This window comes from Caretta caretta, chromosome 4 (assembly GCF_965140235.1).
Source record: "Caretta caretta isolate rCarCar2 chromosome 4, rCarCar1.hap1, whole genome shotgun sequence".
NCBI classification, from domain to species: Eukaryota; Metazoa; Chordata; order Testudines; family Cheloniidae; genus Caretta; species Caretta caretta.
In genome coordinates, this window is record NC_134209.1 from 73,894,632 (window position 1) to 73,914,258 (window position 19,627).

Sequence of the window (19,627 nt, forward strand, 5' to 3'; positions counted from 1 at the left end):
TCCGCTGGTCCTCTTTGTTCCCTTTTTTTAAAAATAGGTACTATGTTTGCCCTTCTGCAGCCCTCTGGGATCTCACCCATCCTCCACGAGTTCCTGAAGATAATTGCTAATGGTTCAGAGAGTGTGACAGTTAGTTTCTTAAGTACCCTAGGGTGTATTTGTCAGGCCCTGCCAACTTCAATACATCTAAATTATCTAATGGTCTTTAACCTGTTCTTTCCCTATTCCCTGTGGGACTACTTGCATACATAAAGTTAATCCTGTGAGTATGTTCTTAGGATCAAGGCTTTGATTCGGCTTTTATTCCTAGGTTTCAGAGTAACAGCCGTGTTAGTCTGTATTCGCAAAAAGAAAAGGAGTACTTGTGGCACCTTAGAGACTAACCAATTTATTTGAGCATAAGCTTAAGTGAGCTACAGCTCACTTCATCGGATGCATACTGTGGAAAGTGTAGAAGATCTTTTTATACACACAAAGTATGAAAAAATACCTCCCCCCCCCCCACTCTCCTGCTGGTAATAGCTTATTTAAAGTGATCCCTCTCCTTGCAATGTGTATGATAATCAAGGTGGGCCATTTCCAGCACAAATCCAGGGTTTAACAAGAACGTCTGAGGAAGCCACCAGGTTAGCCGTGACATTATTGGGGATAGTGTTCTTGACGGCTTGTAGTCCATCTCTGTGTGGAATGTTGGTGTAGAGGGCTTCTACATCCATAGTGGCCAGGATGGTGTTATCAGGAAGATCACCGATGGACTGTAGTTTCCTCAGGAAGTCAGTGGTGTCTTGAAGGTAGCTGGGAGTGCTGGTAGCGTAGGGCCTGAGGAGGGAGTCTACATAGCCAGACAATCCTGCTGTCAGGGTGCCAATGCCTGAGATGATGGGGCGCCCAGGATTTCCAGGTTTATGGATCTTGGGTAGTAGATAGAATATCCCAGGTCGGGGTTCCAGGGGTGTGTCTGTGCGGATTTGATCTTGTGCTTTTTCAGGGAGTTTCTTGAGCAAATGCTGTAGTTTCTTTTGGTAACTCTGGGGACACCATCACAGGGCCTAAAAACATCAGCCACACTATCAGAGGCTCGTTCACCTGCACATCCACCAATGTGATATATGCCATCATGTGCCAGCAATGCCCCTCTGCCATGTACATTGGTCAAACTGGACAGTCTCTACGTAAAAGAATAAATGGACACAAATCAGATGTCAAGAATTTTAACATTCATAAACCAGGCAGAGAACACTTCAATCTCTCTGGTCACGCGATTACAGACATGAAAATTGCGATATTACAACAAAAAAACTTTGAATCCAGACTCCAGCGAGAAACTGTTAAATTGGAATTCATTTGCAAATTGGATACAATTAACTTACGCTTGAATAGAGACTGGGAGTGGCTAAGTCATTATGCAAGGTAACCTATTTCCCCTTGTTTTTTCCTACATCCCCCACCCCCTTCCTCAGACGTTCTTGTTAAACCCTGGATTTGTGCTGGAAATGGCACACCTTGATTATCATACACATTGCAAGGAGAGGGATCACTTGAGATAAGCTATTACCAGCAGGAGAGTGGGGTGAGGGGAGGTATTTTTTCATGCTTTGTGTGTATAAAAAGATCTTCTACACTTTCCACAGTATGCATCCGATGAAGTGAGCTTTAGCTCACGTAAGCTTATGCTCAGATTAATTGGTTAGTGTCTAAGGTGCCGCAAGTACTCCTTTTCTTTTATTCCTAGAAACTCTATTTAAAATGTCAGTTGGGCTTCCTGTTTGTTTGCTTCTGATTTCTATAGCAACTGTGCTCAATTTATAAGTAAAAGGACTTACTTTCCTTGTCTTCATTTCCAAATGAAAATAACTTCTTGTAAGCTTTGTTTTGTAAAGCAAAACTTCCAATAGCGTTGAGGTAACCAGAGATTGAATGCTAGCAGTCTCACGTTCATGATCAACCCTATGAAAACAAGCCTGGGTGCAAATAAGAGGAAATATGTGGGTTTCAAAAAGAAAAAAACAAATGTCTCAAACCTCCATTAATTTGCTGTGAGGAAAAGCATCTTAAAATTATTTTAAAAGGAATTGCCCAAATTATGTAAGTCTATTCTTACAAAGAATGCATTGAATGTCTGTTTTCTACTTCTGAAACTTGTAGCGTAACTACATACACATTTGTGAAGTACCTGTTTCCCTATATGTTTGCATAGGTGATCTGTATGGTGCCATAGGCTCTCCCGTTAGGCTGACTCGGACTGTGATTGTTGGAAAACATAAGGAATTAGTTCAACGTATTCTCTACGTTCTAACATACTTCCTACGGTGCTCTGAGCTACAGGAAAATCAACTGGCCTGGAATGGGAAAGTTGGAGAGGAGGAGCAACTGCTAAATGGAAGCAAGATCACAACTACATTGGAAAAGGGAGAGGTTGAAGAATCTGATTATGTGGTTGTCACTGTTAAGAATGAACCTGCTCTTGTGCCTCCAATTCTACCTCAGAAGAATGGCGGAAATCAAACCAGTAGCACTGTGGGGTACGTCAGTAACCCAGAGAGCTCTCCTGCTCTTCCAACGTCCTCAAAAGAAAAGAATGAAGAAGTAACAGGAAAGGCTGATCAGAGCTCCAGGGCATCCTGTAGTGCATCAAAAGACTGCACATTTGGCAGTTCTGAGTCTAAAGGAATGGTGGATGACAGTAGGAAAGGGAAGGTAGTTGATGATATAGGAGCTGTGTCCTTCCACTTTGAAGAACAAATTGAATCAGAGGATTCAACGGGTGACTTAAAGAATAGCAACCAGGCCACAAGTGAAGTAGCAGAAAAGCCATCCGACAGGTCATCTGCTGTACCATGTCCTGAGAGGTTTGTTGATAGGAATCCTCATTTAGAAAGGGTCACTTTCCAGATTGGAAGTTCTACATCACCAGAGTCAGATTTAGAAACTCGCAAGAGTGACCTGGATGAAAATTTTAGGGCGTTCAAAAAAAATCTACAGGTAGAAAGCTGTACTTCAAGTCCACCAAATGTGCCCGCAGAAACTTCCCAGAGCCAACAAGAAACTTCGAAAGCCTCCCTTAAACCATTACACATTAGGCGTAATATCTGGTATGCACAAATTCCATCATGTGACGTGAGTGCGAGTATATTTGATGAATATTTTGCTGAGGGTAATAAAATTGAAATGAATGTAGCAAATACTTCTACTCTGCGTGGCTTGTCAGATGAACCACTTAAGCCATCTGATAACAAAATAGAAACTGCAAAAACAGAAATCTTAGAGGAAGCTAGACCCCTGTGCTCCAAGAATGGGGGCGTCCATTCACTTGACTCTGTTAAAACAAGTTCTGACGTACAGGACTCTGGCCAAGTAGTCACTGAAGATGTCCCCTATGGGGATGCTGGAAGGAAAATCCCCTTCCGAATCGAAGGGGATATTCCTAGGAATGAGAGTTCAGATAGTGCACTTGGAGACAGCGACGACGATAGTGCTTCATGTATCTCTGATCTTTACCCTCGAGGCCATGTCCGCAATAGGCATGAAGAATTTACAGGAGTAGAACTTCCTTTACCAAGGTAAAGAATGTATTTGAGTGAATCTTGTGCCAGCTGGGGTCAAATGCTGTTGCTACCCAAGAGCTGTTCAGTGGTCTGTGAAATGCATGGGGTCTTAACTCAGTTTCTTGCTGATGTGTCTGTACTGTAAAAATTGCTGTTGCAACTGAGTCCCTTGTTGGCCGTCTCAGCAAAAGGCAGAGATTGAGTAGGATGATACACAGACTGCCTGCCAAAATAATTGTTTATTTGACAGGGCTTCTTTTCTCAGATATTTCTGGTCCTTCAGCAGGGCTAAGACACATGCTGGTGGGGTAGGAAGTGTGCATAGTTACTGCCTTTGCTTTGAATTGAAAACTTCACTGTCCATCCAGTATGAGCATTACGTTCATTTACTTAGAGGTTTATTTTGTTTGGTTTTGTTTTTAAGACTGGTCTGGAGTAGTTACATTAAAGTTACTTTTAATGTTTGCTAGAAGTCACTGTTATAGTTAGTTATAAAATAATTTCCATTATAACATCTCCATCCCCATCCCTCTTTTACCATTTAAGTTCTGAGCTGTTCAGGAGGGCCCTTGTGACCAGGCAGAGCTCTATGGACTTCACTCAGCCAGTTATCTGGGCTTTATTATTGTTTAGGGTCTTGAAAACTGTTCCCTTGAGGCTGAAATGTTCCATGCTTGTCCTCTGGCAGAAGGGGAACATCTGTGAAAGTTTTGAGCAAAATACTTTTCTCATCCTTTGAGTTTACGGAGAGTAGAAAAATTCTAATCACACTCTTTGGTACACAGATGAAATCTAAAATTTAATGCAGGCATAATTCTGATTCAAGACGGATGCCTTTGCTTTGCTTTGCTTGAGACTGCATATGCATTTAGTTAAGTGTTCATTGAACCAAGCATTGAACTCTCAAGCTCAGCAAGCCAACTAGCTGCAAAACAGGGAGCTTATATATTCCACAAGACCTAACAGTTGCAGACTTGTCGTTTTTTTCTTAAAATCTAGAAAACTAAAATGTTCTGAACTGTTTAAAATTAGTCAGGGAATGTTAAGGTTCCTACACCAATATTAACTCTGCTTCGTTGTTTCTTTTTTCCTTATGTGTGGCTTCATTTAGTACTGATTAATTTTAAATGCCAGAGAACTTGCTATGTAAATTTAAACAGGTTACAGAGCCAGGCACAGAGTAAACCAGTCTCTCAACCTGCCAGGTCTCTCAACAATATCTAAATGTAGCCTGTCAGATAAGAATTGCATCAGTTTCATGTATTTGAAGATCTTGTGACAAGTCTATTATGCTGACTATTTCACCATACTTATTGGAGGAATGGGGAGAGGTATCTGAAAGGTGGCTATGCTCTTGGCTTTTGAATGGGCTTCATATTCTTCTGTTTCAGATCCAACATAATCAGCAGTCCAAGTGTGAAAAACTTTGGAAGGTCACTTCTCGGTGGTTACTGTCCCACATACATGCCTGATCTGGTACTGCATGGAATAAGTAATGATGAAAAACTCAAGCAGTGGTTACCAGCAGATCTGCTTCATGCAGTGCATGTAGGTTTCCCTACATTTTTTCAGAGCCACTGACCTCTAATAGTAGGAATGATATGATCTTACTGAGAACATATTCTGGATGGGGAAAAAATATAGGATAGCTACTGTTCAATAAAACCAGTTGCTAGTGACCAATATGGAGACTTCACACTTCTTGACTCTTGGAACATGTGACAGTACACACACACCCCTTTCACATGTGCTCTTTCATTTGTACTGTATAAACCTTATAATGCAAGCATAAATGGGGGGGGGGGGGGGATCTGTAATTCTCTGTTTACAACTTGAAAAATTGAACAGGATTATTCTTTACAATAGGAAAAATATAATATTGAAGTGCTTCCCTATTCAGTCACCTTAACAGGCTGACTGTATTGTAATGTACACAAGTAAGATGGTCTGCAGGTGCCTGGAAGCTTGTTAATGCAGTTACCACCTACTACAGTATGTTACTATGGAGATGAGAAATCTTGTAGGGACAGAGATTTTGCCAGTCATTAGCACAGATGACTGACTGCAGATTACAGTTGCCCATAAGAACAAGCTTCATTGTGTGTTAGACCATGTCTAAAATGTCTGGTTTTTACTCTGTACGTTCAAAACAAGTAATTTATTGTAACTGATGTATCACTAAATTAACAGTTATAGTTGCACAGTAAATGCCAACTAAAGATTAACAAGCCCTAGTGGCAGACATTAAGTGCTTTTAGCTATCTGTAGCAGTGCAGGAAGTAAGCAGTAAAAAGAACCGTGCTTCTCAAATGGACTTGTTTTAAATTGAGCAATGAACTTGCAATTTTTTCCATGCTTACAGAACAGAAATTTGTCTTTGAAACACACAGGCCGCAGCTTTAGCCCCCGGTCTAACCCTTTGTGCCTCCCCTGTAATAGAAAGCGGCGATAAAGCTGCTCTAATAGAGGAGCTGGGGGTTCCTTTTGTAGAAAGGAATTTGCCATTAGTATACATCTGTCTCTTTCATACCCACCTTTTTTTAAAATAAAAAATCAACACATCTGACTTGCGTATTTCTACTTTGGCCCCAAATCAAGTTTATCATGTTAGTTATTTCACCGTAACAGAATCCAGTACAAATTCTCCACAGTTCTCAATTATTTTTATAAAAACTTTTGTTTTTAGACAAAAACTGTTTGGTCTCACTTCTTTGAAACACTCTTCCCACTTTATCATTCCACCCCTCCCCTGCAAAACTTATGTGCTAACGAAGCCATTTAGTCTCAGTTGTGAACACCAGTTGAAAATGTTTTGAATAGCTAGTGTTCTTGTTTTGTAACTATTACAGCATCCAGTACTAGATGAGCCCATAGCAGAAGCTGTCTGCATTATTGCCGATACGGATAAATGGAATGTACAGGTGGCTACAAGCCAGAGAAAGATGATGGACAGTATGAAGCTAGGCAAAGATGTCTTAGTCTCCAGTCAAGTGTCCAGTTTGCTGCAGTCCATTTTACAGCTTTACAAACTCAACCTCCCAGCTGACTTCGTAAGTATTTCTTTATGAACAACTGTGGCTAATGAAAATTGTTCAGTCATATGTGCTAAATTTCTTATGCTAGGGCTTTCAAGTATTACCTGCCTGATTTCAATTACAGTGAAACAATTTAGAAAATATACTAAACATGCACAGTGCAGCCCACCTACAGATACATTGCACGTACAAAACCATATTAAAAGAACATTAGGGTTGCAAAGTCCAGGACTCAAAAGTTTGTAAATGCCAGAATTAAGGTTGCCTGTTCAACCTTAATTCAGACCCTTTGTGTGTATGCATTATATTACTGTCTTGAATTACATGATCACATGCTATCTTCCCACAGACCCCCTGCCAACAATGAACATCATGCTGCTAAAATTGTGTCTTAGCAGACTGTCTCCCTTGTCAGTTTTTCTTCTGAGCCACACACCCATTGTTTAGATCAACAGACTGTGTTTTGTATGGTACTACACAAAACAGAACAGCTCTGAGCTATAGGCAGCGCAGGCCAATGGTGTGTTCATTGTGGCACTTCAAGATTTGTGACCATGTTAAAGTCCACCTTTTGGAGTATGTCTGTGGTTAGTGGAAAGAACTAACTAAAATGGGCATGGATGCCGCTTAAATGCACCTTTAAAAAAAAAAAAAAAAACTCGCACAAAACTTTTATATCCCAGTTTGAGTCACTATTTCTGATATTGAAAACTGACTTGTGAATAATTTTTCACTCATTCAATGGTACAAGTCGTAAAGGAAACTTATAAAAATTCCACTTCATTTCTCACACCTCTATAAGCATGATGAGTCTGAACTCTTCAGCTGTCAAAAGTGAGAGGGATTTGCTTGGTGTATCCACACATCAAATTAAAAATTTCTAAGTATATCCTGACTTTTAGCTGGCATTCAGTGAATGGAAGTGTTCTGTTTGTAAAGGTTACCATATAGGAGTGTGTGAATCTCCTTTAGAATGTAGTGTAATGAAGAGGTTAAACACTAGTCTTTACCTACCGTCCATATTCTTTACTTGGATAAAATTCTTAATCCCATATAACATTAACGATATAAGGACTGGGAAAGTAACTATGGAAATGCAAATTTCAAGAGATGACAGAGTTTACGGAATTAATTCCTAGTGTACACCTACTTATATGGATGTCTATCCCTAACCCATCTACTAAGGATGCATTAATGCAGTGGCTCTCAACCTTTCCAGACTACTGTACCCCTTTCAAGGAGTCTGATTTGTCTTGAGTACCCCCAAGTTACACCTCACTTAAAAACTACTTGCTTACAAAATCAGATGTAAAAATACAAGTGTCAGAGCACACTATCACTGAAAAATTGCTTACTTTCTCATTTTTACCATATAATTATAAAATAAATCATTTGGAATATATATATTGTACTTAGATTTCAGTGTATAGAGCAGTATAAACAAGACGTCTGCGTATCCCCAAGGGTACCCAGACCCCTGGTTGAGAACCACTGCATTAATGGATTCCCTTTGCATTTGGGGGTGCATAGAGAATGTGTTATCCTAGCTCATACCATGTTCCTCGCCTGTGATTTGTGATCCTCTTCTGTGATTTGGGTATTTAGTGAAAATGTTAAGTTAAGCTGTTGTCAATTCACCTTAGCTAGCACTGTGTCGTGAGAAGGTATCTCCTTTTCCTACTACCCAAAGCATTAAACAGTTGGTCCATGGTCTGTTCTCAAGTATATAAGAACCATTATGAACTGAAAGAATGGTTGTTCAAATATGTATTTATGAATTTAAGAATATCAAAAGAATGTCATCTTGCCTACCAAGCACAGCTCTCTTCTGCCTTAGACTTTAATTAGCAAAATTTGTTGTACATTAGCATAAAATACCAAAGGAAATTCAAACTTCTAGGACAGTGTTAAGAATTCCATATGCTTTAAAAAAGGCAGGGTGTTTTACTCATTAAACTTGAGAAATATACTTAATGTGACCTAAAGTTACTTGCTCCTGATGCATGTCTAATTGCTGCCTCTTTCTGTCAGATGTACTCTGCAATGTGACTTACTGCAAACGCTGCTTGCCTTCATGTCTAGGAGCGTCCAGAGCTGAATTAGTTTGATTTTGGTGGACTGGTCTTTGCTGCAGAGAGATGATGTATCAAATTTAATACACATCCCATTTCCCATACCAAAATATGCAATAAAGTGTCTTACCAGTTCATATTCTAGCACTAAAAATATTGGGTGTAATTCTGGCCCCCTGGTAGTTTTGCCATTGACTTCAGTGGCACCAGGGATTTCACCCATTCTCTTACATAATAATTGCTCTCACACTTAAATTCTCTCTCAAATCTATAAAAAGCATGTGAACTTCTATCATATTAACTTAATGGGCAATGTGATCTTTAAAAGTCTAATTATTGAAATACCAATTTAACTTCAACTTTTACCATTTGACAACTAGTATTTAGTTATTAAACACTGTTGAACCAGTATTAAAACCCTTTAGCACTAGTACTGCAAAACATCTACAAGGGGTTCATAAATGATATTTTAAAATAAATTAATGAACAAAAGAACCTGTCACTGCAGCCCACGTCACTGTCTTCACACACTTTATTGCAAATATAAAATAAAATGGAAAGTGCTACTTTTTATAATTCTTCGTTTCTTCAAGAATGGCAATTCTGCAGAGCTAATAAAGTTCCGATTTTAGATTCAGCTATTTAAGTTGTATCTCAGAAAAACAGTAGTGACTTGTAATAAAGATGTCCTAGTCAAAGTCTTCAGGTTTCAGTTTTAATTAGCTGCCTTGAATGTCTTTGGGTCTGATCCAGCTTTTATTTAAGTCAGTGAAAATACTGTCATTGACTACAATGGGAGTTGGATATGGCTGGTTGACTGATGTGCAACAAAGGTGCTAGCCAGGAAAGATAGCCTGGCCCAAATCCCTGAAAAATCATCCATTTTGATACGATTGTGTTGGCCACTTGTGAAGAGCGCTGTGCCTATTCTTCGGGTTTTTTAAGTTACACTAAACTTACATCATGCCTCCTGGTATAGTAGCTAAAATTATGAGTTTACACATTTACATGAAAGCTAAATCGATTCTTGAAATTTCTGGTGTGTGTTTTTTTTTGTTTTTTGTTTTACAGTGCATAATGCACCTTGAGGATAGGCTACAGGAGATGTACCTCAAAAGCAAAATGCTCTCGGAATACCTGCGAGGACATACAAGAGTTCATGTAAAAGAGCTAGGAATTGTATTGGGGTGAGTAAGATTTAGAGCTGCTATAACTTTTGGCAAGATTGACCAAACTCCCTTGAAGTTCAAATGCTACTCCACTGTTCAGTGGGCAGGCTTGCTTCTCAGGCTTTCCAGTAGGCTTGTGATTGAGAGACATGCTAAATAAGGTGTGAAAATGTGTTCCACTGAGCTATCTGGAAGTCAAATTGAACTGTTCAAAATTTAGCATTAAGAACAATAGCTGGTCCTTATTTTCTTGAAGAAAAATTAACCTTTTTAATTTTGTTCTCTGCAATAATTTAAAAGCCCATCTTCAGAAATAAGACCGAAATAAGTTCTGAAACTAATTAGCTTTAACCGTTAAAAATACATGCTAGCCTTCTTGATAGGATATCTTCTTATTTAAATATAATGTAAGAAGTTGAAGACCAGAGCCAGTCTGAATCTTCGGAATCTTACTGCTGTTAATCATGTGTGACAAAAAAGGATGACAAGTGTTGTTTGGGTTGTTTTTTTAAGCAGTTATGTACAGTAACTCAGAGTCACTAAGGTGCATGACTTGGTTTTCTTTGTGAAGTTTTTCTCAGTTCACTTTTCAGCCTTCCTGTACATTCACTGTATTCCTCTTGTCCAACAGCCAAATGAAGAGCCTGTGTCCATTTTGTTTTCTCTTTCTCCCTCTGTGAATCCTACATTTATTGTTTTTCATTATTTGTATTACTGTAGCACCTAGGAGCCTAATCATAGACTAGCACTCCCTTGTGCTGTGTGTTATACAGACACAAAACAAAAGAGCTTGCAATTTCTCTAGCAATTTCTTAGTGTTCTATTTTATTTTTAATAATAGTAATATCTAGCTCTTACATAGCACTCTTCATCTGTAGATCTCAAAGCACTTTACAAAGGAGGTCATATCATTAGCCTCATCTTCCTGATGGGGAAACTGAGGCACAGTAGGTGATGGGAATTGCCCAAGGTCACCCACCATGCCAGTGTCAGAGTTAGGAATAGAAATCTGGTCTCCTGAGTCCCAGTCCAGCTTTCTAGCCACTATGTAACACTGCCTCCGTTTTACTCTTTGCTTTCCATGTTCTTTAACTCACCCCCCCTCCAGCTATATGAGGTGTTCCATTCTGTTTCTCATCAAATCCTGTATCCTTGTCTGAACACCATAGCTGAAGTGACTTGAAACTGACAGGGCTGTGCTTTTTCTACTCCTGCTTTGATTGCAGAGTGGCTATGTGTTCTTGTCAAGCTACTTCAGCTGTAATGCTGCTCAGATCAGGATCTGTTGTCAAAAACATGTACTGAGGCTTTGACACAATATGCCTTTGGAATGTTAAATTGTTTATTATGGCCATAGTCTCAGTTTGTGGAATCTTGAGTCCTATAGAGCCTGGGTGAATACATTTTAACTCTTACCTGGAGTGCTAAAGCACCACTCCTGATCTAAGAACATGAACCTCTGTCTCAGGAGGTGCAAAGGTGTTGTGGTGCTGAAACGCTGAGCCTGTCTGATTTTGATTATATGTAACACTTGCAAAAAACTGACTGTTTCCTTCAAACTGGTGTTAGTGTAGCACTAATGCAGTAGAACCTGATTATTTCTCACTAATGGCTTGGAAGAAGCTGCAAACTGAATTTTGTGAATTAGTGAAGAATTTAAAAGCAAGCAAAGATAATGCATGACACAATATAACACTGATCTCTTATTTTGTAAAAATCTACAAATGAAAAAATACTACTGTACATTTATTAGTATGCTATGAATGGTCAAATAATAAAAGCAACGAACCCTTAATGATAGGAGACCTCACTTCACCCTGTTAAATCACCAGTGATCTAGGGAGTGACCTCCAATTATTTCTGGTGTGGATTAGGAAGGTGGGAGAGGGAGGGGGTAACTTTTTTTGTCTTCTGTAAAAGGTGGAGATAAATATATTTAAAAGCCTTCTTCCTTTTCTTAAACTTCTAGGATTGAATCCAATGACCTGCCTTTGTTGGCTGCTATCGCAAGCACTCACTCCCCGTATGTTGCTCAAATACTCTTATAAGTTAAAATCTCAGGATAGTCATTCCCTAAACAAACTACAGGAATCTTGAATGAAGAACAGACATGCCAAGCACCAGTAAAGGGGAACAGTGAGGGAAGCAGGTGATGACACTGCATTCCAACACCTTTTGATTCTACTTTCAGCTGGACACTTTATCTAAAGACTTCAGTTTACATACTGTAAAAGGCATTCAGGTTGTTTTTTTTTTTTTACACTCACCTCTGAGTTAACGAATCATGAAGGTGAATGCATCCTTGCCGTCTTTTTAAATGACAAACGTAAACACTACAGCGAACACTGAACTGTCAGCAGGAAACACAGCTTAAAGAAAACCATGAAGTGGCAGTAAAAAGAACAGGTGGAATAGGATGGTTCTTCTAATACTACACTTGTGATCGCATAGTGTTTTGTGCGCTTTGGTTGCGGAGCTGGAGTTGTAAACTATGTAAATAGCATTCCTATACAGAGGTGTGTGGATGGACATGAAGTTTTGCAGAACACAAACATCCTTTTGTATTGTAGTAGTGGCCGGCTCAAAACAAGAAACTTGGACTCAGCAGCTGAGTTATGTGGTGTGTTTGAGGTTTATTGTTACTTTTTCTTTTTTTTTTCCTTTTTTTCCTTAAGGATAAAAGGAAGCTGCAGCTGCATCTAGTTTTACTGATGAGGAAACAGAATGAGCTCAGATTATAATTAGTGCCACCCCAACATTAGGATGAAGAAGGCTTTTTGAGAGAGGAGGATTTTTTAGGAAGCCTTATGGAATTTCTACTACAAGTTTACATTGTTGCATTTGCAACATTAATAGATTTTTGAGTTTCTGTATGACCTGTAAAATGGGGAATTGGTTCTAAGTCTTAATGGAATTAGATATTGCCATCTGAGATATTTCTGTTTTACAAGCTAACGTACAATATGTTACCAAATGTGTGTGTGTGTGCGCATACAACAACCAATTGGCATAAACTCAACAAAAGTTTATTTAAAAAAAAAATCACTGGTCAAATGCATTGCTACTATTTGGAGATGACTCTTCATTCACACTGAAAGTAGAGGCTGTTTTAAGTGAAACAAAGAGGACAATGACAAGCCTGGACATCCATGATTTATTAGAATGAACATTCACCAACATCCACTATCATTCTACAGAACTTTTGCACTATCATCTCAATGCCTTTTGATCTATTAAGGACTAATTGCTTTGAAGAAGAAACTTTCCCATTAGGTCAAATAGTTCATAGCACCAGTCTCTATTGTTCCATACAATAGTATACAATTATATAAAATTCTCTGCTCATCGGCACAGTTAACTTTACTATTTACATGCAAGGTATACACAGCAAGGTACAAAGTTACATTTTTCATCAAACACTATTTAGCAGCATATGAAACTATTTAGACCAAGAAAGGGCAAAAGGAAATAAAAACATTATTTTCAAAGAAAGGAAGCGAGAGGCAAGGAACCCACCCAAGCAGAGTGTTAGACTATCAAACCTTCTATGGAAACACAGACATGAGTAGTATAGGGCACTTTCGGCACTTGATATTAAGCTGTCTAAATACTTGTTTAGAAACATGAACTCTTTCTACTAGAATCATTACTGCCTGCTAGGATTCATTAATTGGCTCACTGAACCATCCGTGCTGGTGATTCCAGAATTCCCAACATTGGAGGGACCCATTTAAGCACAGTTTCAGTTTATACTGCCCTGATAATTGGGTTTCCTAAAGAGAATCTTCAATAATTAAAGTGAGAAAAGGTGAGTATTATGGGGGTTTTCATTTTGTTCTAAATGTGACAAAGAATTGCCCTTAAATCTTGTTAGTCTCAGTCTCTCTCTCTCTCTCTCTCAATCTGACTGAGAGGAAAGTGTAGATTTACCATGATAAATTTCCATGCAGGTTTGTTTGTCCAAGCTGAAGGACTCTTAATTTCCAGGTATGATTTCTAAACAGATAAGATTGTTTAAGATCTTGTTTCTCCAATCTAACATTCCAGGAGTTTCCTTTTGCATAGTACTTACAGAGTATGTCTACACAGCAATGAAACACCCATGGATGGCCCGTGTCAGCTAACTCAGTTTGCAGGTATATAAAATTGCAGTGTAGACTTTCAGGCTTGGACTGGAGCATAGACTGTGGAACACTTCCTCCTCATGGGGTCCCAGAGGCTGTGCTTCACCCCAAGCCCAAATGTCTACACTGCAGTATTGACCTGGGCCAGTCAAGAGTGTTTAATTGCACTGTAGACATTTAGTCCTTTTCCCCAATGTGCTCTTCAGAATGGCTACAATCTTCCTGAGGTTTGGGTTATCTCTTATTACTGATACATGAAGAAATCTGCTTGCCCTGATTTGGTTCCCCTGAGCTGCTTTGACCTCCACTTCATGGTTTGCTTGAAACCAAACGACATAGCAAGTGCACCTGTTGTCAAACTTCCCCTCTTCGCTTAGTAAGTGTGTAGGTGTGTGTAATGACTTCCCTTGTAAGTATGCATGAATTCTGTATTTTTTCATTCTCGTTACTTCATGCCCTGCAGTTTTTCATAGTAATTTAGTTTGTCTAGTTCCTGTTCATGTTCAACAAAAAATGGCTTGTCTTGCTTCCGTCTGAACTGACTTGAATCCCAGTTTTGCAGAGAGATGCCTGCAAGCGGACCTCTGTATCCACATGGAGCACCACTGAAAACAAGTCAACTTGCACACATCATGTTGCAGGATTAGAACCTTGATCAGAAATCCTTAATTTACTACTTACCCCCAACAAATGCTGCTGTTTGATAAAATTGTACGTTAATTTAAGGAGATATACGAATTGATGATTCAAATGCACTCAACTTTTCCTCAGCCCAATATAAAATCTTTACAGTGTAGTTACTGCCCTTTATATAACTCTTTGCTGCTCTTCACAAATTACACAATGAGACTGCCCTATTTTTAGTCTCAAATTTCATTTCTAAAATTAAGGTTTGTATAATTCATTTTAAAAAAATGTTGGCATTAGTCTAAAGAAACTTAAATATTCCTCCCTCCCACCAAATATACTACCTCAATTGACAGGATACTACCTTCAGGGCTTCTTCAACTTTGTAAGGCTTACCTGTTGAACATTTTTGTAGCATCTTGCTGGTTGGGCAAGTTGGTGTGGCATGACAGAGCAGTAAGTATGTACAAATGTTGTTGTGTTAGACATCTTTATAGCATGTTTCAGTTTTATTTTTTTAATAGAATGGAAAGTGGTATGAATGTACAGGAAAAATGTTTAAAACTTACAGTGAAATAAAAATGTAGCTTAAATCTTCAAGATTCCAAAGCTTTTTTATTTTTATCAGTATTATAAATCTTTTGTAAACTTCTTAATACATATTTTTCTTGGTTTTCAAGTGAGGCTGAGTAATCTTTCAAAACCCTACAGAAATGCAGTTTACACATTCCAATGTAAAAAATGTACACTCTTCAGATTAAATTAAACCTTTACAAACCTGGGGGAGAAATGCCAATACAGGTGAACACTAAGCTGTGGGACTGCATAAAATTGAAGTCTCTTAATCTAAAGCAGTTTCAATAAGAGTTAAACATTTTAATCTAGTTTATAGCTTCCCAAATTATTAATGAATCTTAACTATGGTTCTTTTGCCTCAAATGTATGAATATATACTTTTAATTCTGTGTGTTTCATAGCTATAATTTGGAGGACAAAATTATAAATAAGTTGTTTTGCTTGTATATTTTCACTCTTGAAAGTAAAAAGCCCTTTTTCAAAATACCAAACTGTTGTATGTAAAGGTGACACAACTTGGTCACTATCTAAAGCAAGATTTCCCTCTCCCCACCCTCCTCTCTTGCCTTGACTTAAAAGGACTCAATTCTGATTTGAGTCCTTTTAACTGCCAATTATACGCTATACATTAGCTACTCCAGGTAAATGGATTAAAATGACATACATAACTGGTTATCCATACTAGAAGCAAATCTGATTGTGTTGCTATTGCATGTTTTATGAATGGATTTCCATTTTTTAGGATGGGTACTGAATTGGGTACCAGTATCAAACTGTGTGGAAATTTTTTTCTTCCTGCTGTTTATGTACAGTATAATTTTGGTCTATTTCTTTGCGATATTTGGTGCAATAAACTCTTTGAATTCAGTTTAAATGGTCTTGTGTATCTTTTTTTTTTTTTTTTTCATTTTAAATCTCTTCCTGGAAATGTTTTTCTGCTTCTGGTGGATAAAGCTCAGATTGAACACTGCATGGATGGGTACAATTGGCTACCATTACCATTAGTGCAGCAGCAGATACGACATCGTAATACAGTCTTCGCAAGGTTCGAGAGCTTATGTTATCTAAACTCTACTCAAATCTATAGATGCCCCCTCCCCATTTATACCCAGACAAATGCTGATACCTTAAAAGTGATCTGTGAGCAGAAATGAAAATTGAGCATGAATGTGCCGAATGCCCTCGCTAATTAGATTCTGTGGAGGAACTAAGTATCTCTTAATTCAATAGATCTCACATAGGCCTGTGGCTGTTTCCAGGTTCACTCCTTACTCCCCCACGCAAGCTCCAATGTATTTTAAAACATCTTTTAAAAAGGAATTATTTGGAAAATGCACTGCTTTAACATTATATTGGTGAGGCAGGGGGAGATATCAACTTGCATGAAACTCTCTGGCCCAACTTATCACTACACCTACATGTTCCAGGGTGTAAATGTTCAGAAGGTGTCAACAGCAACCTCTGAACTGGCCAGAAGGCTTTTTATAACATCTATATGACTTTATTTTAAAAACAAAATTATTTTATACTTGTCTGTGTGCCAAGTACCCTAAGAGCTTGAGGTTCTGTATTTGTATTTTTGTGCTTAACTCAATTTTTTGGTGTGTTTTTTTTTTAATGTTCACCTCCATGAACAATCACAGACTTCACCAGATTTCCAGTTGTTTCGGGGCAGTTTTTTATGCCAAATCTATCACCTTTCTAAAGCTTCCAAGCTGGATACTGTCCACAGTACACCAAGCAACTCTCCAGTCCGGAGGCCTCAGAGCAGCATGAGATTTGAATGGAGAAACCGTAGAAGCAACTGGATCTGTTGGCCTTGCATCCGATCATTACATACAAGGAGAGAGGATTAATGTAACAATTTTTTCCACCCTTACAAACCAAACTGTACCTCAGCTCTATTCCCAAATGTATCTTTATAACCAGGTATCCCATCTTCAGTTTGAACTCCATAAAGATTAGTAATATCTCAGGCTGAAGGGGACAAGAAAAATAACTCCTGGCATCAAGTTCTCCTCACAGTGCATCTCCCTGAAATGGCTTCAGTTTCTTTTATTTTGTAGCAGTAACTGTAAATTTTTTAGCCTTTTGACATATATCTGGAATCTCCTACAGTGCTTGGTGTGGTATCACGCTCTGTCCCATACAGGCAAGCTCAGTGAATACAACTTCGTTGTACTGTACTGTCACTATGATTCAAGTTCACTCACTTTGTGATGAACTGTCCTTTACATAGGACTCTTACCAAAACAGTGACCTTTTTAAGGTAAACAGAATTTAGTGCTCATGAGACTGAAAGCCTAGTAGCATACAGAGTACATTGGCACAGCTGTGTTTGAGTCATAATCCTGACTTGCATTTTCCCTTGTTGGTCTAGGCCTTAACCAGAGCACCATTTGTGCTGAGTTATGTGGTTACCTCATGTTGAGTGAAAACTTCTTCTTAGGCTTAGGAGTCCATAAAACAGATCTTTACTTGTGACTTAATCAATAAGGCCGTGAACTCTAGATAATGCATTGACCCTAACAATTCGGTAGTTCTGCAGAAAAGGACCTGGGGATTACAGTGGATGAGAAGCTGGATATGAGTCAACAGTGTGCCCTTGTTGCTAAAAAGGCTAACGGCATATAGTAGGAGCACTGGCAGCAGATCGAAGGAAGTGATTATTCCCCTCGATTCGGCATTGGTGAAGCCACATCTGGAGTGTAGGGCTCCCCACTACAGAAAGGATGTGGACAAATTGAAGAGACTCCAGTGGAGAGCAACGAAAATGATCAGGGGGCTGGGGCACATGACTTACAAGGACAGGCTGAGGGAACTGGGGATATTTAGTCTGCAGAAGAGAAGAGTGAGGGGGGATTTGATAGCAGCTTTCAATTACTTGAAGGGGGGGTTCCAAAGAGGATGGAGATTGGCTGTTCTCAGTGGTGGCAGATGACAGAAGAAGCAGCAATGGTCTCAAGTTGCACTGGGGGAGGTCTAGGTTGAATATTAGGAAAAACTATGTCACTAGGAGTGTGGTGAAGCACTGAAATGGGTTACCTAGGGAGGTGGTGGAATCTCCATCCTTTGAGGTTTTTAAGGCCCAGATTGACAAAGCCATTAGGATGATTGAGTTGGGGTTGGTCCTGCTTTGAGCAGGAGGTTGAACTAGATGACCTTCTGAGGTCTCTTCCAACCCTAATCTTCTATGATTCTATGAATTTTTATGATGATGTTTTAGGGTACATTTTATGAATGAATGAGGGGTTGAGAATGGGACAGGATGTCAGCAGTTGGACAAGAAGCAGGAGCATAAATTGAATGGTATCAACAGGAGCTGTAGATCAGTACACATGCAACACCTAGGTAGAAGGGTCAGAAAGTAGGAGACGGTGTGTACATCTGCCAAAAAAACTCAAACGTAGACTCTCTGAGCCTGACCATGAATAATAAAACTGATAAAAGTATTCAAACCAGACTAAGGCAGTCAAGGCTTGGGGATGTAATTTTTCACTATTAACCTCAATTCCATGATTTGACACTTGCCAACAAAATTCAGGATTTATTTCAAAACTGTGTCCTGAAACAACAAAATCCTAATACTTACTAGTGGCAGATACCTGGTTTGAGACTTATTTTCCATGAAATAAATGGCAACTGGAATTACAAAGCTGGTGGTGATGTACCTTATCTATTTATTTATTGAAGATCACTATTATTTTTTTTAACCCCAGTGGGCTGCAATTGATAGAACTACTGTGGACTATATGCTAACTCTGGTGTAAAACAAAGAAATATTGTGTTTTAAAGAATAGCTTTTCCCTCCAGTACAGGAGACATGATAAAATATAGCTAGGATGAAGTCAGTTCAACAACCAGTGATGGATTAATATATTCTTGTTGTTCTGTCTTCTGTAATACACAATTGAAGGAAAAGCAATGGAGTGAAACTAAAAATGAAAGAGGATTTTAGATGTGGGAAAAGGTAGCTGGGTGGGTTGGGAAACAAAACACAAGACTCTGACCTTATGATACTTCTGTTCCCAACTAAAATTAGCTTAATTGCTACATACTAATAATCCTCATGCTGAAAAACTACCCTTGTAATATGTCACAGTCAATCTTCTGTTTGGCACAATCCCAGGACTAAGACAGTCTAAGAATTACAAGTATGAACTGCATGTTGTCCAGAGAGCCCTCAAGATCAAGACAGCACTCGTGAACTTATGAATGACTGTCTCAAGCTTTTAAAAATAAATGCAGTCTCCTATAAACGGAATTTTGGAGTTATAACGATCCCATGGTGATCTGGTAAAAGCCTTTATGACAAAAGGAAAGTTCCATTGCTCCCTCTATGAGAGAAGAGGTTCCCGTACAGAGAGCAATCTGTTGCCCTGTTACGGATGGAGTGAGAATGGTTTTCAGCTGTAGAAGAATGGATTCACGAGTACTTTTTCATGGCCTTTCCCCTACCACAGAGTGCTGAGGTGATTG

At 38.9% G+C, this 19,627-nt stretch overlaps 2 protein-coding genes across 9 annotated transcripts in view; one reads left to right on the forward strand and one right to left on the reverse strand.

Moving 5' to 3' along the window:
* FNIP2 (folliculin interacting protein 2) overlaps positions 1–16,015 on the forward strand; it is a 92,881-nt gene extending 76,866 nt beyond the window's left edge. For all 5 annotated transcript variants that reach the window (XM_048847556.2, XM_048847557.2, XM_075127772.1 and 2 more), the window contains 5 exons: positions 2,198–3,560; positions 4,937–5,093; positions 6,395–6,595; positions 9,724–9,839; positions 11,791–16,015. In XM_048847556.2, the coding sequence (XP_048703513.2) occupies positions 2,198–3,560; positions 4,937–5,093; positions 6,395–6,595; positions 9,724–9,839; positions 11,791–11,869 (1,916 nt within the window). In that variant the 3' untranslated portion in view covers positions 11,870–16,015. The remainder of the gene's footprint in view (positions 1–2,197; positions 3,561–4,936; positions 5,094–6,394; positions 6,596–9,723; positions 9,840–11,790) is intronic.
* The window catches only part of SPMIP2 (sperm microtubule inner protein 2), a 107,298-nt gene that overhangs the window by 3,554 nt on the left and 84,117 nt on the right, over positions 1–19,627 (reverse strand). For 2 of the 4 annotated variants that reach the window (XM_075127778.1, XM_075127775.1), the window contains exon 5: positions 1,824–1,961. In XM_075127778.1, the coding sequence (XP_074983879.1) occupies positions 1,824–1,961 (138 nt within the window). Of the gene's footprint in view, positions 1–1,823; positions 1,962–12,961; positions 19,046–19,627 lie in introns of those variants that run through there. The other 2 variants (XM_075127776.1, XM_075127777.1) reach the window with 2 other exon arrangements.